At 43.4% G+C, this 26,937-nt stretch overlaps 1 protein-coding gene across 2 annotated transcripts in view; it reads right to left on the reverse strand.

The window, feature by feature from the left end:
- The window catches only part of LOC109923962 (rab GTPase-activating protein 1-like), a 133,996-nt gene that overhangs the window by 73,851 nt on the left and 33,208 nt on the right, over positions 1-26,937 (reverse strand). Inside the window, exons 1-2 of one of the 2 annotated variants that reach the window (XM_048601799.1) lie at positions 22,815-22,933; positions 11,389-11,430 (exon numbers count right to left, since the gene is read on the reverse strand). Coding sequence is in view for 1 of the 2 variants with exons in the window: in XM_048601797.1 (XP_048457754.1) it covers positions 11,389-11,430 (42 nt within the window). In the remaining variant the exon portion in view is untranslated. Of the gene's footprint in view, positions 1-11,388; positions 11,431-22,814; positions 22,934-26,937 lie in introns of those variants that run through there. The other variant, XM_048601797.1, reaches the window with a different exon arrangement.

A 26,937-nucleotide genomic window follows, 5' to 3' on the forward strand; every position in this document is an offset into this window, starting at 1 on the left:
TTCCAAAATGCTTAAGAGCCAGAGGTATTTTTGAAACACAAAATCATTGCTGCAGCTGTAGGAAATGTGGTAGCCAACCTGCACACAGCCAGATGCCACAGCAGTGATAATGACGCGGAGGACATCCCCTACATCTCTTCAAAATGGTACCATAGGACACCACCTGAGCAGGCAGACGTGGCCATGGCTTTCATTGCACATTTCAAACGCTCAGTTGATGGATTGATGAGGGTGTCAAAAAAGAAGGATTTTTCTGAGGGGTGGGGGTGGGGGTGGGGGTGGGGTTGGGGGGTAGCAAGGCCACAATCAGATCAGCCAAGATTTTATTGAAAAGGTCAACGTGGCCCTAGGGGCCAAACGGACAATTACTGCTTCCCTTGACACGCAACTTCAGTGACATGCAATAAGACATTAATCCAGGAGCCTCCAGCTCAAGAGAGACTGTGCTGACAGGGCCCCACAATTAACACCTACCCCTCTCAGGAATCCCACTATAACTCCCCCTCCTGACCTGAAATCTCACAATTAACTCTTGATCTACTGACTTTGCAATCAAGGCTGAACTGTTCCCATCAGTTTCCCTTAGCACAGAGTCATTAGTGAGGAACTTGAAATCATGATTCACAAGCAGCAAGCTGCGCCCAGTCATTATCCAGATATGAATCAGTCAGTCGTTGCTGGGTGTTTCTGTGGTGCCTCCTCTGACAGATACATTAGCTTTACAGTCACCAATACCAATGTTGGGGCTCCCAAACTGCAGTTTTAGGAGATCAGAGAGCAAACTGTCTTGCTGCTGTTTAGTCAGCTCTCAGCTGTCATGAGTGAAAACCCAAATTTCTGGAGACAAACTGCTAAGGTCAGGGGGCTCTGGCTCTGCTGTCAGTACAACCGCGGGTTACCAGTGCAACCCATCCACATCTGGTAAAGAGCAAGTCCCCAGTTTCAGTGCCAGTGGCAGTGCCACACCCCACTCACAGGCATGATCAGCCTGTCCTTGCATGAGCAACTCCACAAACACCTTGCTAATTAATACAATGAATGAAAGCAAAGGCAGCTCCCAAGTGGCACAGGGTTGCTCCAATGGCACAAGACTAAAATGTTCGGCGTGCGCATTGTCAAAAATCCCTCGTAAGTACAATGTCACCAACTACACCTCAGGGAGTGCATGGGAAAACCAGGCAGCCCGACAACTGCAGCCCTTGCAAACATCAGCAGGGGACGTCAAGTGTACTGTTATACAAGCTGTGCCAGATTCGTTTTTACAAAAGCAGTCAGTCATCAATGTAACATAATGTATGCGAGGATGCAAGGATTTCAGCCTGCTTTTCAGTGCACTCAGCCTTAAGAGATCTGACTGCTTTCAATGCTCAGGGTCCACCCACAGGCAGCCATCAATAAGCTGAATGACTGTCAAGTGTCATTCATTCCAGGCTGCAGGCCTCTGCCTCCCATTAGCAAACCCCACAGCCCCAATCTCCCAGAGACCAAAGACTCACCGGCAACAGCCGAGGTACAAACAAGCGATGGCCCATCCCCAGCAGCTCGAGCAGCCGGCAGGCATACTCGTTCACCATCTTGTGGCCGTCATCCTGTGGTTCTTGGGTTTTGGAGCGGGGGTTCTGCACGGCTGAGAGGGAAGGGGCAGAACAGGGAAGCCCCTCTTCCGTCAGGAGGAAGCAGGACGGATCCAGCTTGCTGGTTCGGGCGTCAGAGTGAATGGAAAGAGACTTGGTGGGGGGTGGGGGCTGGTGTGGAGGCGTGAAGGGGTTAATTCGGCAGTCTTGCCCCTACCACTCAGTCAGCCGCAAATGCAGGCTTGCCGACATCGTGTCATCCGGTGAAAAGAAAATGACAGCACGTTGAGATACACGCCGAGGAGCTGAGGCAGAGCTGCTCCTGTTAATGTAGTCGGTGAGCTCATCGCCTCTGGCTGGAAACGTGATGACTGCTGCTCTCAGCGTTGCTGTGAATGTGTAATGAGGGAGTCAGTGAATGAGCATGCAAGCCCATGCCTCATGGGAACTGTCTGGAAATAGAGAGGGCTGTGCTGAGGCACCTCAGCTCTCAGCTGGTCCAATCCTTTTACATACTGACCACCCCCTGCAGACAGTTATCAATGCTATGCAGCTTCAGTTAAAGTCAGACTTGCTTTGTTCAGCTTTCCAGCCTCCCAATGCTCAGTGCGACTCCTTTATTCTCATTCCTTAAGTAAATGGAGTAATTTGACAGGTTCAGAACTAATTCCCTGCTTTGTGGCTGGTGTTTGAGGTATGTCACTATAATAGGGACTCTAGTTGTAAAGCCCATTTATTGACAATTATCTCTAAATGACATTTAAATTCTGTTAACTGCAACAAAAATTAATTGCTTAAATTGCAATGACCCTACTAGGTACTGGTACCCTTGAATTTTGTTTAATTTCATAGGATGGATTCAAGATGCTTTAAAAAAAAAGGACACTTTACCCAATATCAGGTTCTTCGTGTACACGAGCAGGATTTACCTCAAATCTCAGATGATGCCGAATGTCAGGACTGCTCTTATTCTTCCTTTACTGATGTGGCATTTCTGAAGTCTCAGAACCAAAAGATGGAGTAGGTATTTGGCTGATGTAACTATAGTACCAATAGAGGCCAGGGAGATCAGACAGCAGAGCCAGGAGATATAGAGTGAGTGTGACAGGTTAGAAAACCTAGTCAGGATTATTAGAGATTTTATATATTAGAAAGGTAACGTAGACCAACGTGGCTATCCAGCAGACTGAGGCCACCTGATTACGGTGTAGTAGCTATTAGTACCCTTTTCCCCCCCCACCAAGAAAAGCCAACCCAAAGCAAATTACAACATGCCTAAACAAGTAGGTACAGATACAGTAAGGGAAGTTTGTAATACTGCAAAGTGCACAATGGCACAGCCTGCACTACTGACTCTACATCAGGTGGGAATCAGTCTATAGCACACTAGCAATGTCAAATAACCTGCTATTGTAACAAGGCCAGTGTTCTGTTCTGAAGAAGCGTTCTATCGTTTCCATTTCAACGGATGAGGGTTAATGGCAGGATTGTCGGCAGTGTGGAGGAACAGAGGGAACTTGGGGTCCACGTCCATAGATCCCTCAAAGTTGCTACCCAAGTTGATAGGGTTGTAAACTAGGCATATGGTGTGTTGGCTTTCATTGGCAGGGGAATTGAGTTTAAGAACTGTGAGGTTATGCTGCAGCTCTATAAAACTCTGGTTAGACCACATTTGGAATATTGTGCTCAGTTCTGGTCACCTCATGATAGGAAAGATGTGGAAGCTTTAGAGAGGGTGCAGAGGAGATTTACCAGGATGCTGCCTGGACTGGAGAGCAGGTCTTATGAGGAAAGGTTGAGGGAGCTAGGGCTTTTTTCATTGGAGCAAAGAAGGATGAGGGGTGACTTGATAGAGGTTTATAAGATAATGAGAGGCATAGATAGAGTGGATAGTCAGAGACTTTTTCCCCAGGGCAGAAATGACTATTACAAGGGGGCATAATTTTAAGGTGATTGGAGGAAGGTATAGGGGAGATGTCAGAGGTAGGTTCTTCACACAGAGTGGTGGGCGTGTGGAATGCGCTGCCGGCAGTGGTAGGGGAATCAGATACATTAGAAATTTTTAAGTGACTCTTGGATAGGCACATGGAGGATAGTAAAATGTAGGGTATGCAGGGTATATTGATCTTAGTAGGATAATAGGTTGGCACAACATCGTGGGCCAAAGGACCTGTACTGTGCTGTACTGTTCTATGTTCTATGTTCTATGGATACTCCCTGATCTGCTGAGTTTCTCCAGCACTGTATTTGAACCAGGTCAACATGTCACTACAGGCTGAGGCCATAGGGTGGGGGGCGGGGGTGGTGGTGCGGGGGGTGGTGTGGGATAGCGCCGCGGCGGCAGCAGCAGTCAAATATCTCCCTGCCCCGAAAGCAGGCGCCCACACAGCATCAGGCAGAAATTCATAAAGCAGGGCACCAAGGCAGTTAAGTAACAATCAAGGATTAGGGCATCTTGAGTGGTGGGAATTTGTCCATCATGTGGTTGTGGACCGACTATAGCAAATAGCCTCCAGTTGTAACAGGGGCAGCGATCTGATGTTATTTTTTTGGAATGAAAAATTAACAAAACCTGTTTGGACACCAACAGGCAGGTGTGATTTGACCGCAGACCTTCAGGCCCAGAGGTAAGGACACCTTCACTGTCCCACATGAGTTTTTCCAATTTCTCAATATTTTGCCTTAAGTGTCTGCAGCAGCAAACATCAGGGCAAATGTTGAACTTGCAGTAAATATAATTGATTTAGTGGGGTAGGGATCAGAAAATGTTCCTCACCCTTCAAGGTGTATCTTTTCAGAAATATCTTGTAGGAATTTTGGGATGAGAATAGAATGGATTTGTTGCTTGGCCACGTTAACTGCTATACATTGACAATCACTTGAATGCTTTTACTTAACTTAGAAGGTACTTGCTTAACACAATCACTGAGCTTCGATACCCCAAACCACAATGCAGTTACAATCCATCAAGTCAGACCTTGGAAAGACAGCAGAACAATGGCTCTGTAAGAGCAGCATGAAAACCACCAACTTTTGGAACAACAGAAAAAAAACACTCGCTTTTGCTGGAAAACTGAAGATTTGGGAAAAGTATTTCCTTGTTTGAAAGATGTACTTGATTAGAGCTGTAAGACCATAAGAAACAGGAACAGGATTAGGCCACTCGGCCCCTCGAGCCTGCTCTGCTATTCAACAGGATCGTGGCTGATCCGACATTCCTCACGTTCACCCTTCCCGTCATTTCACCATAACCCATTTTGTTTATAATGCCAGAATCATAACAGCTCTTTTAAATATACTCATGCTATTACTGTAATCTCTTAATGTCAATGAGCACCACATTCTCACCAGTGGAAAGAAATTAATGCTTTGTTTTATTTTATAATCTGAGATTATAACTCTTGTTTTGATCTTAGCTACAAGTAGAAACACTTTTTCCTATATCCACCCATCAAGATTCTTTAGTGTTCTGACCATGTCCTTATTTAGTTCATCATAACGTCACCTGTTGTGTCTTTGAATGAAATACATCGGCAACAGACAAACCAGAGAAGTAAAGCATTTCAACTTGCAAGGATTAAATCCATATTCATTACGGTCACTAGCCAAATACAGTATATTGAACTTGTGCTGGCATTATTCTTCCAACCACCAAACCATATCGCCTTAACTGTCAGAACACTGTGCCATAATAGTCACACGGTGCCCAAATGCTTTTGGTTTTGGAAAGAGGAGGTGTAGTTATATCCTAAACTGTCCAAAATGGAGTTTTAGCCTAAAACAAATTGGACTTAAAGCAATGCAATCAAATGCTGGGAGAAACTCTTCACCAAACAAGTTCTCAGTTCTCAGTGACTCTCATATGGGATGTTGCTTTCCTGGTACCAGGATCAGGGATGTCTAGCAGCAGCTGCAAGGTATTCTGAAGGAGGGTGAATAGCCAGCAGTCATGGTACATGTTGGCACCAATGAGATGGGTTAAGAAAAAAAAAGAGATGAGCACCTATGACAGGAATTTAGACAGTTGAAGAATGAAGTGGAAGATAACTCTGGTTGGACTCTCCAGATTAGTTCAGTGCTACATGCTACACTAGGAATAAGAAGATAGGTCAGAAAAGCGCGTAGTTGAAATGATGGTTTGGGAGGGAGAGCTTTCGATTTTTGGATCATCAAGGCAGTTGCTGGGGTAGGTGGGACCTGTACAAGCTGGACAGGTTTCCCCTCCTTGCTGGGAGGTTTGTTCCTCAGTGCTCCCAACGGCAGGAGCAAAGGGACCTTGGTGTACAAGTCCATCGATCCCTGAAGGTGTCAGCACAGCTAGACAGGGAGATGAAGGAGGCATACGGGATCCTTGCCTTATTAGCTGGGTATGGAATATCAGAGCAAGGAAGTCTTGTTACAACTTTATAAAACATCGGTTGTGCCTCAGATGGAATAGTGTGTGCAGTTCTAGTCACCACACTACTGGAAGGATGTGATTGCACTGGAGAGGGTGCAGAGGAGATTAACTAGGATGTTGCCTGGATGAAAGTCTCAGGAGAGACTGGACAGGCTGGGTTTGTTTCCCTTGGAGCAGAGGAGGATCTGATTGGGGTGAACAAAATTATGAGGGGCATCGACAGAAAGTGAATCTCGTCTCCATCAAAGATGTGTCTTAAGACCAGAGGGCACAAATTTAAGGTAAGGAGCCCCAGTCCTGACGAAGGGTTTTGGTCCAAAACATTGACTGCCCTGCTCCTCGGATGCTGTCTGATCTGCAGTGCTTTTCCAGCTCTGCATTTATTGACTCCAGCTTCCAGCAACTGCAGTCCTTCCTGTCTCTAAGGTAAGGAGCAGTTGTTTACAGGAGATCTGAAAAAGTATTTTTTCACTCAGAGGGTGGTAGAAACGTGGAACATGCTGCTTGAGAGAGGGTGGTGGTGGCAGGTACTCACACAAAATTTAAGAAGCATCTGATGAGTACTTAAAATGTCAAGGCACAGTTGGCTATGGACAAAATGCAGGTAAATGGGATTAGTACAGTTTGGTGTATGCTTTTTAGCACAGACATGGTGGACTGAAGGGCCTGTCTCTATACCGCATGACTCTATGACGCTTAATTCAGATCAACTTTCAGGCATATGTCCATGCAGCATCTTCAATAATGTGTCCATAAAAGCTTATAGAATAAACTAATACATCAGGAAACATGGACCACTTAGGTAACACATGAAACATCACAAGGTAACCTTGGATTTACTTGGAAATAATTTGAAACTGACTTGGAGATGCATTGGCGAAAAACCTTACCCAAAACCTTGATTCAAGGACAGTCACAGGGACCTGACATTTATCAGGCAGGATTGGCAGAAGGTGGGGGAAAGAAGGAAGTCTGAGGGAGTAGCAGGTTCATGTACCCTCTGTATTTGTTGTAGTTAGTTTGGCTCATGCTTGAAAATTCACCTGACATTCATATACTTTATTTTTTTAATTTCATCACATTCCTACCTCGACATCCATGGAGCCCTGGATTTGGCTCCTCTACCCTTCATCTTTGTTGGAATCTACCTGGCTTCTAATTGTCTTTGAGGGAGTAGCCGGCACTTTGTGGCCTTGCCTTGGGTCGGCAAGAACCTCTATCTGGTAACTGCAGTCATGTGTAGAGTAGCCACACAAAAAAACTGTATGCTTGTCAGAGACAAATAGGAAATTCCTTTAGTTTAGGTGATGTGCAGCCTCTGGGGCTACTGTGGGTAACATTCTGTACGGACTGTCTGCATATCCACAGCTGCACATTCTTTGAAGTCATTCTAGGCATTAAATGACTTGTTCCTTAATTTGTTCTACGTGCAGAGTTAAGCATTTATACATCCAACTTTAAATTGGGAGGGGGTGGGAATATATGAAACTAAAATGTTTCCCAAATCGCTTGGTTCTTCCTGGATGATCTGGGGAGAATTGCGAGTTTGAGGATTACCTAATTAAGTGTTGATAAATTAATGCTGGTTCCAGCTGGGATAAACGTAGGACTGGAATACACACTGCAGCACAGGAACACGCCCTTCAACCCAAAATATCTGTGCCATCCACAATGCCATTCTAAACTAACCCCATCTGCCTGCATGTGGTCTGTATTACTCTATTCCCTGCCTGTTCACACGTCTACGTAAAACACTGTCTGGAACACAATCAGGCATCATTCATCCTTAAAGCTGGATAAACATGTGACAACTCCTTTGTGAAGGAGTGAATTAAAGATTTGTTTGCGTTCTTAGCACATGCTCTCATTACACCAAAACCAAGCTTTTTTGTGATAACCTTGAATGTCCCCACTGATCCAACACTACTTTCCTGCACACCACACTCCCTTTAATATCCCACCCAGTCTAATCCTTCTCTCCTGCAGACCATGTTCCCTGTAATGTCCCATCCAGTCTAATCCCTCTCTCCTGCACAGAGTGGCATAGTGGCCATGTCACTAAACTTGTAATCCAGAACCCAGTCTAATTTTTGAATGGGTTTGAATCCTACCATGGCAGATGGTGAGCTTCGAATTAAAAGTCTATTGAATATTATGTAACCACTAACAATTATAAAAACCCATCTGGTTCACAGATGGCCTTTAGGAAAGGAACACTGCCATCCTTACCTGGTCTGGCGCACATGCGACTCCAGACCAATAGCAATACAGTCAACTCTTTGCTGCCATCCAGGTAATTAGGGGTGGGCAATAAATCTGACCCAGCTGACTACACTTACATCCCATTAAAATTTTAAAAATCCACCCACTTTAATCAGATTCACTTGCTCATTTTCTACACTCCATAATATTTGACCAAACATATGCCTCTCTCCTGCTCATTCCATGCTATTTAACTTTGCATCGCCTCTAATCCCTTTCCTGCTTACACTTTAATTTCCCATCTAGTCCACTATCACTCTTCTGCCCCCTCAATCCTTTAGAATCTGTTTAATACCATATTCCTGCTCATTCTTGAAGCCCTCTAATATCCATCTGTTTAACCTCAATTTGATATCCTTTAATAAACTCCATTTAGTCTAATTCCATTTACCTTATCCCATTCCCTTCAATATCCAACCAGTCTAATCCCATGCTGATGCTCGCTCCCCATTCTGTTTAAATATCCCATCTGGTCGACTCACACTCTTGTAGTCTCTCCTCATTCCCTTTAATGTCCCACTTAAATCCAGAATTCTGTCCTTACTCTACTGTCCTGACTGGTTGTATCTATTCATATCATATCACTCCCCATACTGCGTGTTATCCCAGTCAGTGCAGCCCACGCCCTGATTCTCTCCACAATCATTTTAATATTTTATTCAGTGTAATACCACCCTCCTGCGCTCCCCTACACTGTTTCATATCCCAGCCAGCTTTATTCCATCTTTTTGTTCATTCTCCATGCTGTTCAAAGTCCTACCCAGTGGGATAATCGTACTCTCCTAATCACTTGTCATAATCTAATATCCCAGTCTAAAGCTATCCCCCTGTTCACTAACCACTATGCAAGAAAGGAGGGACAGAGCAAAGTGTGGTGTATATGTCAGCTATCCTGACCTCAATTCCAAAGGGAATGCTCAAATCTGTTAAAAAGTAACATGGTAACAGAACATATGAGAAATATAGACCTGAGATCTGACTTTGGTGATGGACAAGTTGCTGGAGGCGATTCTGAAAGATAGGATTTATTTGCATTTGGACAGACAAGGAATCATTAGGGATAATCAGCATGGTTTTATGCAAGGGAAATCATGTCTTGCAAACCTGATTGAGTTTTTTGAAGAAGTAACCAAAAAGATTGATGAGGGCAGAGCAGTAGACATTGTTTACTTGGACTTCAGTTTGGCCTTTGACAAGGTTCCACATCATAGACTAATTAGTAAAGTTAGATCACATGGGGTTCAGAGTGAGCTTGCCAATTGGATACAAAATTGGCTTAACAGCAGGAGACAGAGAATGATGGTGAAGGGTTATTTTTTGGACTGGAGGCCTGTGACCAGCAGTGCTCCACAGGGATCACTGCTGGGCCCCATTCGTTTGTCATTTATATAAATGATTTAATGAGGATATAGAAGGCATGGATGATATCTAAGTCTGCAGATGACACCAAAATTGGTGGTATAATGGACAGTGAAGAAGGTTATCTAAAATTACAGAGAAACCTTGATCAACTGGGCCAATGGGCTGAGGAGTGCCAGATGGAATTTAGTTCAGATAAATATGAGGCGTTGCATTTTGTTAAATCAAACAAGGACAAGACCTGTACAGGTCTGTATAGGCCCTTTGGTAGTGTTGTAGAACAAAGAGATCTATGGGTTCAGGGACATAATTTTTTTGACGTTTACGTCACATGTAGACAGGATGGTTAAGGCGGCATTCAGCGCGCCTGTCTTCATTGCTCAGACCTTTGAGTAAAGGAGTTAGAGTGTCACGCTGAGACTGTACAGGACATTGGTGAGGACTCTTCCGGATTATTGTGCCCATTTCTGGTCACCCTGCTATAGAAAGGATATTATCAAGCTGGAGAGGGTTCAGAAAAAATTTACCAGAATGTTGCCAGGAATGGAGACTTTGAGTTATAGTGAGAGTCTGGATAGGCCTGGACTTTGTTTACTGGAGCATTCACTGGTTGAAGGGTGACCTTATTGAGGTTTTTAAGAGTCATGAGGGGTATAGGCAAGGTGCATGGCAGATGTCTTTTCCCCAGAGTGGGGAATTTCAAGACTAGGGAGCATATTTTTAAGGTGAGAGGAGAAAGATTTAAAAAGGACTTGAGGGGAAACTTTTTTTAAAATAAAGAGTAGGTTTGTGTGGAATGAACCTCCAGAGGAAGTGGTAGATGTAGGTACAGTCACAACATTTAAAAAGACATTTGGATAAGTTCATGAATTAGAAAGGTTTAGAGGGATATGGGTCAAGCACAGGCTGGTGGGACCAGTTCAGTTTTGGATTATGGTCAGCATGGATTGGTTGGATCGAAATGTCTCTTTCTGTGCTGTATGATTCTGTATATAGAATACCATTAGACAGAGTCACTGGTTTATGAAAGGGTAAAACATACAGCCTCAAAACTCATTTGTGGAGTAATTAGTAGGGTAGATAAAAAGGAACCAACAACTCATGTTGCAGCTGTACAAAACTCTGGTGCGGCTGCACTTGGAGTATTGCGTACAGTTCTGGTCGCCGCATTACAGGAAGGATGTGGAAGCATTGGAAAGGATGCAGAGGAGATTTACCAGGATGTTGCCTGGTATGGAGGGAAGGTCTTATGAGGAAAGGCTGAGGGACTTGAGGCTGTTTTCGTTAGAGAGAAGGTGGTTAAGAGGTGACTTAATAGAGAAATACAAGATGATCAGAGGATTAGATAGAGTGGACAGTGAGAGCCTTTTTCCTGGGATGGTGATGGCTAGCACGAGGGGACATAGCTTTAAATTGAGGGGTGATAGATATAGGACAGATGTCAGAGGTAGGTTCTTTACTCAGAGAGTAGTAAGGGAGTGGAATGCCCTGCCTGCAACAGTAGTAGACTCGCCAACTTTAAGGGCATTTAAATGGTCATTGGATAAACATATGGATGATAATGGAATAGTGTACGTTAGATGGGCTTCAGATTGGTTTCACAGGTCGGCGCAACATCGAGGGCCGAAGGGCCTGTACTGCGCTGTAATGTTCTATGTTCTATGTAATGTTTATTTGGGTTTTCAAAAAGTATTTGCTAAGAGACCTCACAAGAGTTACTACAAAATGTGAGCTTCAGATCATTAGGATTTAAAGTAGAAAATTTATTGCATTAAGTCTACTTTTCTGTCTTACCTTCAGTAGAGCCAGTGCCACATTGAAAATAATGCTGAGGCCCTGAGAAAACAAAGAGGAAATTGTGTTAGTCCTCAATCGTACTAGATTTAATAAATACTACAGACAGTTCCAGCACTTGGCTGACTATGTATGAAAAAGTAGTCAAGGACCCACTTCTTCCATTGTCTTTATTCTTTTAGCATCCAGAACTGTGGTCCCTTCTGGAGATCGAGATCTCCACACCTCCAATGCAAAATTTAACCTTGCATTCGTAACATTTCAGTGACCTTGCCTCCTTCACCTATTCACAATGTTGGACGATGATTTTTGGGTTCCCTTTAAATGTTGACCGACGATCTATCATGTCCTTGGCAGTTCTTTTTTCACCTTCACTCACCGTCTCTATTTGTTGTAGTTAGTTTGCTTCATGCTTGAAGAATTCACCTGACATGCACCATATATTGTTTCTATTTCATCACAGAGTAATACAGCATGGAAAAAGGCCCTTCAGCCCAAACTGGTCCATGTTGACCACGATGGCCACTCCGCTAGTTCCAATTGCCTGCATTTGGTCCATACCCCTCTAAACCCTTCCCATCCATGTACCTATCCAAATGTTTTTTAAATGTTGCTTTTGTACCTGCCTCAACCACCTTCTCCAGCAGCCCATTCCATATGCGTTATAATCTCTGCATGAAGAAGTTGCCCCTCAGGTCCTTCTTAAATCTTTCCCCTCTCACCTTAAACTTATGCCCTCTCATTTTGAATTCCCCATCCCTGGGAAAAAGACTATATGCATTCATCCTATCTATGCCCCTCATGATTTTATACACCTCGATGAGGTCACACCTCTTTCTCCTACGTTCCAAGGAATACAGTCCTATCTTGGCCAACCTCTCCCTATAACTCTGGTCTCCTAGTCCTGGCAACATCCTCGTAAATCTTCTTTGCACACTTTCCAGTTTAACTATGTCTTTCTTATAACAGGGTGGCCAAAACTGTACACAATACTCCAAGTGTGGCCTCACCAACGACTTATACAACTGTAACATAACAGCCCAACTCCTACACTCAAACACTCCGACACTTCCCTGTCTGATCAAGATCCCTCTGTAATTTTTGGTAATCTCCTTTGCTATCAACAATACCTACTAATTTTGTACCATCAGCAAACTTACTAATCATGCCTTGTACATTTACATCCAGATCATTTATGTAAATAACAATAACAAAAGACCCAGCACGAACTTGTGGCACACCACTAGTCACAGGCCTCCAGTCCAAGAAACAACCTTCAACCATTACCCCCTGCTTCCTACCACCGAGCCAATTTTGAATCCAATTAGCTAGCTCTCCCTGGATCCCGTGTGACCTAACTTTCATAACTAGCCTGCCTGGCGGGACCTTGTCAAAGGCCTTAATAAAATCCATAGCGACAACATCCACTGCCCTACCCTCATCCATCCTCTTGTTTACCTCTTCAAAAAACTTAAAGATTTGTCAGACATGACTTTCCATGCACAAATCCATGCTGACTATCCCTCATAAGATCTTAACTATCCAAATGTTGGTTGATCCTGTCCCTCAGTATCGTCTCCAATAATTTGCCTACCACTGATGTCAGGCTCACTGGCATGTAGTTCCCTGGCTTGTCTTTGCTTCCTTTCTTAAACAATGGAACAACATTATCCACCCTCCAGCAACTTCACCAGCGGCTAAAGATGAAGCAAAAATCTCTAAGGGACTCTGCAATTTCATCCCTAGCCTCCCACAACTGCCGAGGATGGACTTGATCAGCGGAAGGCTTTTATTCACCTTAATGTAATCCAAAGCTGCAAACACCTCCTCTCTGGTAATGTGTATGCGGTCCAAAACATCCTCACTTGTCTCCCTTATTTCCTTAGCATCCATGAATCTCTCCGCAGTAAACAATGGGGACAAATATTGATTTTAAAAGTCTCCCCCCATCTCCTGTGGCAGCACACAGACAGCCATGCTGATCTTTAAGGGGACTTATTCTCTCCCTAGCCATCCTTTTACTCTTAATATAGCTATAGAACCTTTTGTGCCAGATCCAACTCATACCCTCTTTGTGCTCTTCTGATTTCCCTCGAGTGTGCTCCTACACCTTTTATAGTCATCTCGGGATTCACTTGAGCCCAATATCTTAAACTCAATGTATGCCTTCTTTTTCCTGACCAGATGCTCAATATCTCTTGTCAGACAGGGATCCACAAACCTGCCAGCTTTTCCCTTCACCCTAACAGGGACATACTGTCCCTGGACTCTTGATACCACACTTTTAAAAGCCTCCTATTTTCCAGTCATTCCTTTTCCTTCAAACAGATTCACCCAATTGGTCTCTGCTAGCTTCTGCCTAATGGCCCCAAAATTCGCCCCGCTCCAGTTCAGCACCTTAACCTGTGAACCTGTCCTATCTTTTTCCATAATTGTGTTAAAACTAAGAGTATGTTATGGTCACTGGATCCAAAGTGCTCTCTGACTGACATTTCAGTCACTGGCCTGACCTTGTTTCCTATGGGAGGTCCAGTGTTGCACCCTCCCGAGTAGGGCCCTCTACATATTGATTTAGGAAACTTTCTTAGACACATTTGATAAATTCCACCTCGCGCAGGCCTTTTACACTCTGGGTGGCCCAGTCAATACAGGGGAAATTAAACTCTGCAACCAATACTACTCTGTTATTCCTACAGGTATCTACAATCTCTCTACAAATCTGCTCCTCTAGTACCCGCTGGCAATTTGGGGGTCTATAATACAGTCCCAACAGAGCGACCATCCCCTTTTTGTTTATAATTCTAACGATATGGCCTCATATGATGACCCCTTAAGAATACCCTCTCTAAGCACTTATGTCTTCCCTTATCAAAAGTGCAACTTGTACTTCTGTCACGCCTATAGCTTCTGAATCCTGGAACATTGAGCTGCCAGTTGTGTTCTTCTCTCAGCCATGTTTCTGTTATGGATATAATATCCCGGTCCCCAGAGCCAATCCATGCTCTGAGGTCATCTGCCTTAACAGTCAGGCCTCGTGCGTTGAAATAAATGAAATTTAAGCCAGAAGCCTTTTCCATCCCTTTACTGTGCCCCTGGCTATCCTGAATAGTAAACTTGCTCTCAATGGCTAATGTATTTTCCCCTGACTTCTTCTCCACCTACCTCTGCCTGGAGCCCTGGCTTTGTCTTCTCTAACCCATCATTTTTGTTGAAACGTACCCAACTATTAATTGAAATATCTCTTCCTGAATTGGTCATCAATTGTTCCATTAACTTTCCTGCCAGTCTTCAGCTCTATTTCACCCTAACTAGGTTGCCTCTCATTCCAGTGAAGCCAACTTATCTGCTTCTTCTGCTTGGTGATGCATCTATCTTCGCTGTTTCAGACCTATTTGTAACATCAAAGTGCCAGGATAAAATCCCCAACATCATGGTTCTTGCTAAGTTATGTGTATTTCAGAGAGCACATTTATCAGAGCTTAGCTTTGCCAGGTTGTTAATATGTTCCATATGGAGAATTTCCAGATACCAAACACAACTGAGCAGATGAACCAATGTCCAAAATTTTGTTTTTCTGCCTATCTGAAAGACTCAACCTTGGAGCTTAGTATACAAATAAACAAAAAACAACAACTATGAATAGACCCAAACGGAGAAGTCTCTTGTCATCTGGTGAATTTGACATTTCAGAAGAACTGAGTCAACTGTGTTCTGGACAAGACAGCACAAAAGCCATCACCCATCATTCCAATACTAACACAACATCTGTTAAAGGTTGTAGAAATTGAGACTTGATCTAATGTCACGCGAGACAACATCAATCCAGAATTTAACTAATGTTGTTTTTTCCCTGAACATTGTTCCAAACCAACAAAAAAAATTGACAGGTCTCCTCTCAGCCCCTTGAGGTTAACCCTCCTCTAATATAAAATGTTCCATGTTAGTTCATTCCTTGCATTAGTTGCCCAGAGAGATAATCAACTCCAAAGATGTATGTCTGACCCACTGTGATTTCCAGTATTTTTTTTGTTTTCAGTACAGATTCCAGAATCTGCAGTAACTTGCTCCTCAAAAGATGCATGGATTGTCTACTCCATACCCAGCACATTCTCCTCAATGTCAAGGAAACCTTAGTTACATGTCTCTCCATATGACCCACTTCAACAATAGACCCCTGGAAGCAGTCAACAAACTCTCTACTTCTTGGATCTGCAGTGTCAAGACAACCTGTGCCTTGATAAGGAGCTCAGCACACATATTGGAACAGCAGATAGCAACTTTTGACTGATCAACAAACGGGCACAGAGGCCAGGATGCTGATCTACAAAGGCAAGTACTCTCAGCACACTGCTGAATGGCAGCAAAGTCTGGTCAACTTGCAACTGAAAAAAGGCCTCAATAACATTCATCTCCAGCACCTACAATGCAACCATAGCATCACATAGAAAGACAATTACCATTGGGGTAAAGATGCCGAACATGCCACTGCAAAGCATGCAAAGAAGGCTTTGCCGAGTTGGGCATGCTAGCAGAATGGAAATTGGCCACATCCCCAAGGACAAGCTGCATGGAGAAGTAGCTCATGCATGAGAGAAGCAGGACGATTTGAGGCAAGAATGCTAACCGAGATACAAAAGTTTTAACATCAATGCAATAAGTGGAAAGCTAGCTGATGATCAAAGCAAATAGCGCCAGCATTCACCATCTCCAGGATGTGTGAGTTCAGAAGCTCCTAAGCAGCTGCCAGCCCAGAACAAAGACAGAAACCATCCCACACTACCAGCAAGTGACAATTTTGATCGTAGCACATTTAGCCTGGGCAGATTCGGGCAGTTCAGCCAGAGGTGCAGATCATTATTTTTCCAATTCTTTCATTGTACTCTGTGTCAACAGCAGAGCCAGCATCTGTTACTGCATCTCTAACTGCCCTGGAACTGAGTGGGTTACTCAACTATTCCAGAGGGTAGTTAACAGTCAAACACATTACTTTGGAACTGCAGTTACATGTAGGCAATAAATAGCTAATGACAACAGATTTCCTTTCCTAAGGGATAATATAGTGATCTACATCTGGTTTTTAAAAACGATTATCAACAGTGGTTATGTGGTCATTATTAGATCAGCTTTTTGTTCCTGATTTGTGTTTTACAGAAATCAAATTTCACCATCAGTCATGGTGGGATCTGAACCCTCGAAATCCAGAACACCAGGCTGCCCTTCTACTAGTCCAGGCAGAAATTACCACTACACCATTGCTGCTTCTTCAAAGAGCTTTCAGTTAATAAATTCCTCAATTTAACTAATGTTGTTTTTGCCCTATTTCCATGCAGATTCGCTGCTCTCTCTCTCGCCATTTGCAAGTCTATAAAATATTCTCAGGAACAGGATCATACATTACTGAACCCGTTATTGGTCAGTAAGTGTCTGCAAATACTTTAGCCTTAATTTTAGCACTGATATGCTGGGGCTCTCAGTCATTGAGAATGGGGATATTTATGGAGTATTCACTATCTAATAGTTGATTTGCCCATCACCATTCATGACTGTGTAAGCTGCACAGCTTTGATCACTTGTGCAATCTCTAAGCTTGATCATATGATGTTTAGCACAAAAATAGCCTTGTGCTCTAGCTTCACCCGACTGGCATAGGTCATGCTTGGTGCTGGGCCCTGAAATCATCTGCCCAGAGTACACTCCAAGCTAAGATAACATGGTGTACACCTGGATGAACACAGCAGGCCAAGCAGCATCAGAGGAGCAGGAAAGCTGACATTTCGGGCCTAGACCCTTCTTCAGAAATTTCAGTTATCTCAGATTCTCCAGCATCTGCAGTTCCTACTATCTCTATACACTCCAAGCTGTTGAGATTAGGCGGTCATTTGGCCCCCAGATGCTTGAAATAATGAAACGTTTGAAGGGATGTGAGCTCTACTTGCTATGCTGCTGAGAAGACAGCAAAGACCTACGCTGTGTTACAAAAATACTTGGTTAATTAGTTCCAAACTCTTTACAAACACACATTGTAGAACATGGAGGTGTTCAACATGGAGGCTATTAGTGATAATCAGCAGGAGGTTTCCACATCCACGTTTGACCTGTTGCCTTTAAGCTTCACAGAATCAGAATTTGATGTCGGTAACTCTCAGGCATTTCCCTCTTTTCCACACTACACACAATTGTCAGCTCTGGTGGATCTGTCCTACTGGTGGGACAGGACATAGACAGGGATGACGATGGGGGCATTTGGGACATTGTCTGTAAGGTATGATTCAGTGGAGCTGTTGCTCTGCAAGACAGCACATACAACTTTGGCATTTTGGGGAGCAGAATGTTTCAGGTCAGCAAAAGGAGATGTATGCCTTTGTCACATCTGCTGCTTGTGTCCGTGTCTAATTGTGTATCTAGTTTTATTCATTTTGAACTTTCCTGTAGGCATTTGATACATGAAAGAAGTTTTCTAAGCCATTCCACAGTGCATAAAACTGTTAACTACAAGTTATTTTTTAGTCATTCATTCACTCATGGGATATGGGAATCACTGGCCGGGTCAGTATTTATTATGTATCCCTAATTGTCCTGGAGAAGGTGGAGGTGAGCTCCTTCTTGAACTGTTGCAGTCCATGTGTTTTATGGAGGGAGTTCCAGGATTCAACCCAGTGACACTGAAGGAACAGCAGTAATATTTCCAAATCAGGTGACTGCCTTGGAGGGAAACTTGCTCTCATGTAGCTACTGCCCTTATCCCTCTGGATGGAAGTGGTCGTGGGTCGTCATGTGCTGTTGAAGGAGCCTTCATGAATTTCTGCAGTGCATCTTGTACATGCTACACACTGCTGCTACTGAGCATTGGTGTTAGAGACAGTGAATGTTTGTGGATGCCAATCAAGCTGGCTGCTTTGCCCTGGATGGTGTCAAGCTTCTTGAGTGTTGTTGGACCTGCACCCATCCAGGCAAGTAGCGAATATTCCATCACATTCCTGACTTGTGCCTTGTAGGTGGTGGACAGGCTCTGGGGTGTCAGGAGGTGAGTTAGTCACGACAGCATTCCTTGCCTCGGGCCTGTTCATGGATCTGGAATTACGTAGGCCAGACTGGGCAAGGGTGGCAGATTTCCCTCCCTAAAAGGACATTAATGAACCAGACGGGAATTTCTAATGAATCCTGTAGTTTTGTAATCAATTCCTATGACTCGTGTTCGATTTCACATGAATTAATGCAATTTAAATTTCCCCAGCTGCCAGGCTGGGATTTGAACTCAGTCTCCAAAGTATTACCATAGAACCATAGAATCCCTACAGCGTGGAAACAGGCCCTTCGGCCCAACAAGTCCACACCGACCCTTGGAGCATCCCACCCAGACCCATCCCCCTATAACCCACCTAATCTACAGACCCTGAACACTAAGGGCAATTTAGCATGGCCAATCCACCTAACCTGCACATCTTTGGACTGTGGGAGGAAGGAAGCCCACGCAGACACGGGGAAAATGTGTAAACTCCACACAGACAGTTGCCCGAGAGTGGAATTGACCCTGGGTCCCTGGCGCTGTGAGGTAGCAGTGCTAACCACTGAGCCACCGTGCCACCCTATTAGACCAGGCTTCAGGATTACTCTCTTCAATGACAGCACTCTTACTGGTTTCACCAGGGTACTGTTCTCCCATTCTCCAGCACAAGTGACTAGTGCACTAACTTCTAAGATCTACAGATGCACCTCCTGCTTCTGCTTTGTCTAGTTAAACTATATTTCATAACCATTAGGCTCTAAGATGAGTGAATATGCTTTACGGAGCAGCTACCCTTTTGGAGGTTGGGCCACTGGAAGGGAGATATCAAGAAGTGTGAGCAAAGGGAATCTTTAACAGTTACATAATTTCTCAAACGAAAATGCTATTGTTGCCCAGTCTGAGCTTCCAGTTTCATGAAGGCTGCCATCTAGTGTCCCAGATGGTGATGCAGAATAAGACAGCAGACCATGTTGGGTCCCTGATTTATGAACATAATATCACAATGGGGTATAACTTTAAAAGATCCAATACACCAACATTTCCTGTACAGCTACTTTATTTTGTCCTACATTGATTCACAACTTGTCTGCAAATCAACTTGCGAATGGACTCCAGAACAGAACCAGTTTACAACCCAGGGACTGCTTGTACAGTTTTGTTTCTGGCTCACATAACAGGCTAAAGACAAAAGGTTTGAGGAGACAATAACTTTGCTCCATGCTTGCGGCGGTTAAAAACAGGGTAAGACAGCACGACTAACTTTCTGCTCTCAAACACCAAAAGACGTGGGGAGGTGTTGGCCTAGTGGTATTACTGCTGGACTGTTAATATAGACACCCAGGTAATGTTCTAGCGACATGGGTTCAAACGCTGCCGTGTGGAATTTTAATCTATTAAAAAATTAATCTGGAATTAAGAGTCTAATGATGACCATGAGTCCATTGCCGATTGTTGGAAAACCCCAACTGGTTCACTAATGTCCTTTAAGGAAGGAAACTGCCATCCTTACCTGGTCTGGCCTACACATGACTCCAGACCCACAGCAATGTGGTTGACTCTTAACTACCCTCTGGGCAATTAGGGATGGGCAATAAATGCTGCCTGGCCAGCAATGCCTTCATCCCATGAATGAATAGATAAAAACAAATGGTCAGGTAATTATAACAGCTGATTCAGAAGTCAAATGTCAATTGTGTGTAGTCAGCAGTAGTGTTAAATTTCAATGTTCACTACACTTCCCAGAGTAATCTGCAACAATAGTGCTTCTGGAATCACCTCTGGCTCCAAGTTAGAAGATTGAGAGTTCAAATCCCATTCAAGACACTTGAGCAATGCAGGTGAGCCACTTCTGCAGTTGTCACCCGTCTCTCATTCTCTTGGAGATGTCTGAAGTGACCCACTAGAGGGAGACTAACAACTACTGTATAACTAGGAAACAATAAATTCATCATGGCTCCTGAAATTGCTTTTGAAAACAGTAAACATCAGTCAGTGCCACACTATAGATTCTAATTCCACATGACTTTCAGGGTCTTTTGTTATCACAGATTAACTTGCTTCAGGCAGCAGAATCACCAGATGCAATAGGAGATAAACTGCACTGAACTGTTTTCAGGAAATCCAAAAGACTATAAATTGAAGGCACATTATTACTGTCATCAGTATAAAACCAGTTTCTCTTTTATCTCCCCTTTTTGAGACTCCCCACTGCCCTCTCTCTTGAAGGTGCTGACCCTCACTGGAGGAAGCAAAGCCCACTGCCCTGCTCTCCTGAAAGTTCAGAGGAAACATGCCTAAACCACAAATAGCTTTGAAGAATGAGTTTGAGGAAGATTGTGAGGCCAAGTCACCTCAACACCGAGCACGTCCAAACTGCAATCAACAACAATGGAATGTTGAACTACACCATCAGACAGAGTTGCTTAAACTGTAGCAAGCTGTGATCACAGTGTACCTTGCCCTCTGTTCACTTAATGTGCCAGAGAGGAGCCAGGAGGCTGATGGCCAGCGTGAAATGTCTGAATTACAAGCAAAGACTGCGAGCAAAGTCAAACAGGGAATGGAGGCACTGGAAGGCAATCAGGGAAGCAAGCTCACACCAACCGAGAACGTAAATGTGGCATACCACAATTAAATTGCAAGACCATGATAACATGACACTTGGTCAATTTAGTAAGAGTTCGACCTGCTGAAATCGACATAGGATATCCTGTCAGTTTGCTGTATAAATTTGAAGCTAATGTCACTTCTCCTTCCCTCCAACCCCAAAGTCCTGGGCTCTCCTCTGCTTCAAGCAAGTATCCACTGATACAACAGCCTCTGGTTCAACCACTCCTAGTGGAGAAACAATCCGTGGATAAGGCAGATGAAAAATATTCTCTCACAGCAACAATCTCAGATTGATTAAAAAGTTAGCAAGGGGCATCCATAACCTGCACACAGCTTTCTTATTGGAGCCTCTACTATATTTAGTGTAGATATATTCTTTGCTCCTGTACTCTAGGTTGTATGTAACAAACCAGACTCAAACTGTTGTGTTTTTGTTTTCTACCAGCACTAGTTCTGGGGATTCCTGCACATATTTTAACAGATTCACTTTTCCTGCCATCTTTCAGCAGCAGCACCATTATTTGATTCTTTCCTTTTCCTCATTCAGTGGAACACACATCTCTCAATAATTTGCCCATTGCCATCCTCAAGTACTGCATACCCCTCTCACTGCTTGCAACCAATTCTACTCCTGGGCCAATGTTTGGAGCTTGTGTTGAATACAGTCAAATCCAAGTCTTCATCCAAGTTGAATATACAGCAAGAAACTGAAGCATATTCAATCCCAACTCTGGGGTAAACCATTTCATACTCATCTGTGACACAAGCAGCCTACAGACATATTAACTTTATTTAATAAAAAGTTTCTTTAACCACATATTCAGATAGTCCCACTAAGTTTTCTTAAAACAATTATCCTTATCCCGTTTGTGATAGGGATTACCGATCCAATTGTTAAACACCTTTCCCTATCTGACTCTAATCAAGCCCTGCCAATAGCTCCACACCTATATTGGTCATCTTCTGAACATTCTTGCTTTAGACCCCAGAGATACTTCCAAATATTTATCTGAAAATATAAGTGCTATACAATTCAGCACTACACATTGTGGCTACCAGAAATAAATATCCCATGCTCCTGACTCCCAGTGCCACACAATCGACCTCCATCTCTTTTAAAAAAACACATCCATAACTCTACCAGCTCCTTAACTTTCATTCCACAGTCAGCACAACACTGCTCAGAAACAAAAACCAGAAACTACCAGAATAACTCAGAAGGTCAGGCAGCATCAGTGGAAAGAAAGCAGACTTAACATTTTAGGTTCAATGACCCTTCTTTTACTGGACCCAAAACGTTAACTCTGCTTTCTTTCCACAGATGCTGCCATACCTACAGTTTTCCCAGCAATTTCTGGTTTTGTTTCTGATTTCCAGCATCCACAGTCCTTTCATTTTTTTGTTGCAACATTGCTCAGGTCTTATCTCTACTGAGTTAGTAGCATTCATTTCTGTGCAACAATAAGTATTAATTGGACAGCAATAAATTGGGTGTCTTGCAGCTGGGAATCCTGACTCCACTCCTCTCTCCAACCTCACAACCGCTAAAAAGAATGGTCTCTTTCTGTATCCTGAACTGTAACTCAGAGTGAACACATTCTGGATATGTTATAAAACATCTTCGTCTTCTCTAAAGGCAAAGAGAAAACCCACTTTCTGATATGTAGTGCTGGTATTCACGAAAGAGTTGGACATACAAGACCAACACCTCATGAAGATTCCTCACCCTGCAGTGCAAAATGGAGTTAATGGACTCACTGATCTCCTCTAGAAACCAAAACTAATTAAGACACAAACTCAAGTTACTTACACACAAGTACTACAGAAAAATAAACTCCTGTCCAATGGCACTTCTTGCTGAGTGTGAACTGCACACACTTCCAGCCTTTCACACTTGAGGATCTCACAGCTCAGCTCAGCTCAGCTCACACAGATACTTTCTTAATTTACACAACAGTCAGAGGGGTGAAATACACAGCCAACCAGAGAACAGCTACTAACACCTCCTATTTAATAACAAGTCACACCATCCACTTATCCAATTAACCTAATGCCAGTATAAACCAGCACATAGTCAAGCAATTGAATAAACAAGCATAAACACCTCTGAATACTGAACAGCCAGAATTTAAACACACAGTGCAGCAAAATAACTAAATGGAAATGTCATTACTTCTGTTCTGATCATTCCCGAGAGTAAACTTCATTCAATTCATATAAAGAATCAAACAATGGATGCAAAACAGGAGGAGGCCATTCAACTGTCAGGTCTGAGGCAGCTGTCGGTGTGAGCAACTCAGTCAGCCCCACGTCATCACTCGAATTTTCACCACAGCCCGACAATTTCTTGTCTCTGCCGATAATTATCCAAATACTTTTTGAAAGCTGTAATTGAATCTGTCTTCACCACACTCTCAGAAAATGCATTCCAGATCCCAACCACACACTACTTATAGCATTTTTCCTCATTGCATCACTGCTTCTTTGTCAATCTCAATAAATCAGTGTCTCTGAGATCTTGATACTTTCACAGATGGGAACAGTTTCTCTCTATCTATTCTGCTCGGACTCCTGATTTCAGTCCCTCTCTTGGACTTCATCTCATCCTTCTTCTTGAAGGAATACAGCCTCAGCATCTCCAATCCAACCTCATCCCTGAAGTCCCTCAGTCCCAGAATCATTTCTGTAAACCTTTTCTACACCTTCTCTAAAGTCTTCACATAATTGGACACAAGATTCTAGTTGATGCTAAACCAGCATATCATAAAGGTTCATCACATGCTGTTGTGCTCCATGCCATTATTTATGAAGTCCATGATTCCATTTGCCTTATTAACCAGTTTCTAAACTGGCCCTGCCACCTTCAATGATTTGTTCATATAGATCCCAGGGTGCACTGTTCCATGACAGAAGTGTACCTTTTACTGTATATTGTCTCGTCTAGGCTTCCTACCGAAAAACACCAATTCACAGTTCTCTACATCAAATTTCATCAGCACCAGCCTGTTTAAAATAGATCCTCGACATCTATAGCCAACATATGAGTTCATAATTCTTCCAAGTTTCTGTGAAAAAGCCCGTTACTCCACCATCACCATCCCACCTACCTTCCCTCGGTCCCACTCCACCATTTCTTTCCGAGCTCCCTTTCCCCTCCCCAGTCCCGATGAAGGGTGTAAACCCAAAACTTTGACTTGCCTGCTCCTCTGATGCTGCCTGACCTGCTGTGTTCCTCCAGATCCACACTGTATTGACTCTGACTCCACCATGTGCAGCTCCTGCTATCTGAGACACATAGCTTATTCCACTAAATTAGCATCGCACAGCTCAAGATTTCTACCAAAATTCTGCTCACATGTACAGTAATTAATAACATATAACAGACTTCCTGATACAGTGGATAACATAGCCCAGCATTTATTTAAGAAAGAATTCAACACAACGATGTAGGATGTTTGGATGCATTAATCTATATTAGGTATAACCAAGATTGCAGTGTCAACCTGATGAAGCCACAACACAAGAAATATATTGCTGGAAAAGTCAGCAGGTCTGGCAGCATCTGTGGAGAAAAATCAGAGTGAACATTTTGGGTCCAGTGAACCTTGTTCAGAACTGGACTTCTCTCTCACTGGACCCAAAATGTCAACTCTGATTTCTCTTCATAGATGCTGCCAGACCTGCTGACTTTTTCCAGCAGTTTCCATTTTTGTTTCTGATTTCCAGCATCCGCAGCTCCTTCGGTGTTTTAACACAAGATTATATACATGCTTTACATTGAAAGCAGCATGCAATAGACAGAGCTAAAAAAACGCAGAACCAAATGATCAGATCTAAGCTCAACAGTCTTCCCACATCCACTGTGAAGTGTACTGGACAATTAAGCAATGGTAATCCTTCCATCCTCAATGATGGGGGAGCCCAGTACATCAGTTCAAAACCCAAGTCTAAAGCGTTTGCATCTAGCTTCAGCCGGAAGTGCTAAGTGGATGATCCATCTCAGCCTTCTCCAGTGGTCCCCAGCATCACACATACCAGTCTTCAGCCAAATTGATTCACTCCATGTGATATCAAGAAACCGCTGCTAATGTACTGAAAGCTGCTAATGTACTGAAAGCTGCAAATGCACAATATTCCAGCAATAGTACTAAAGACCTGTGCTGCAGAACTTATCGCTCCACTAGCCAAGCTGTACCAGTGCAGTTACAACACTGGCATCTACCCAATAATATGGAAAACCACCTAGCTATGTTCTGCCCACAAAAAAAAGGACAAATCCAACCCAGAAAATTACTGCTCCATTAAGCTACTCTCAATATTCAGAAAATGATGGAAGAGGCCAGTGACAGTGCAACCAGGCAACATTTGCTCAACAATAATCTGCTCAGTCATGTCAAATTGGAGTTCTGCCAGGGCCACTCAGCTCCTGACCTCATTGCAGCCTTGATTCAAAAATGGCGGCAGAACTGACTCAAGACAGGAAGTGAGGGTAAGTGACCTTGACATCAAGGTTACATTTTACGGAATGGGAAATCAAGGAGCCTGACCAAATTTAAAATCAATGGGAGGTGGGGATAGCTCTCCAGTTTCCACGCTCCAGCACAAAGGAAGATGATTGTGTTTGTTGGTCAATCATGTCAGAAGTGGGGGTGTTCACTGATGACTGCACTACTTTCAATTCCTAAGATAATGCTCATGTGCACTGTATCTGAGAAGATCTGAGTATTTTGTTATGTTGCTTTCTTTGCTGGAATAATGGTTACCCGCAGTGAATCCACATGCTAAGGTTTTGTCCTTTGTCCAATAAAATCCATGCAGCATTTTATACCCAAGTGTAGTGAGAGCTGGACTGTCAAATGCTGGCTAGTCAAGTACATGTAACTCACTTCTGGTCTCTCCATGTCAGGAATACGGTGGAATAATCTTTACTTCCCTGAGTGAATGCAGTTCCGATAATACTCAAAAAGCTGAACAGCAGCCCATTGATTGACACCCCATCCAGCACCACTGCACAGTGTTTGCAGTGTGCACCATTTATCAGAAGCACTGCAACAACACACCAAGGTAGCACTTTCAAAAACGCAACCTCTCCCACCTCCAAGGATAAGCACTGCGCAGGTTGTCTTATGAGAAAAGATTGGACTGGCCAGGTTTGTGTTTACTGGAGTTTAGTAAAGCAAGAGGTAACTTGACTGATACATATGAGATCCTGTGGAGTCCTGACAGTGATAAATATATGAATTCAAAGCAGAAACAGGCCAATTGGCCCTTCAAGCCTACTGAGCCATTCAATGAGGTCCCGGCTGATAGTTTGTGTTCCGTATGTCACATTGCATCTACCGCTGACAACCTTTGATTCATTTGCCGAACAAGGATCTATCCACATCAGTCGTAAAAATATTCAACGACCTCACCTCCACCTCGTTCTGAGGCAAGGAGTTCCAAAGTTGAATGATATTCAGAGAAAAAAAATTCCTCATCTCTGTCTTAAAAGGGCTACTCTTAATTTTCAGTTCTGACTGATCCACAGGAAGAAATGTCCTTTCCACATTCACCTTGTCAAGACCTCAGGATCTTCTACATTTCAATCAAATCACTTCTCACTCTTCTAACAAGTCCAGTCTATCCAATCGTCCCTCACAGGGCAGCCTGCTCATTCCAGACATCAATTTAGTGAACCTTCTCTGAATCGCTTCTAAATATCTAGATTCTAACTTACATACAGAGACCAGACTGCAGACAATATTTAAGATGTGGTGTCACCAATCCCCTGTATAACTGAAACAGACCATCCTTACTTTTATTGTATCAGAGATAGTAGGAACTGCAGATGCTGGAAAATCTGAGATAACAAGGTGTAGAGCTGGATGAACACAGCAGGCCAAGCAGCATCATAGGAGCAGGAAGGCTGATGTTTCGGGCCTAGACCCTTC

This window comes from Rhincodon typus, chromosome 10, assembly GCF_021869965.1.
Source record: "Rhincodon typus isolate 14 chromosome 10, sRhiTyp1.1, whole genome shotgun sequence".
NCBI lineage: Eukaryota > Metazoa > Chordata > Chondrichthyes > Orectolobiformes > Rhincodontidae > Rhincodon > Rhincodon typus.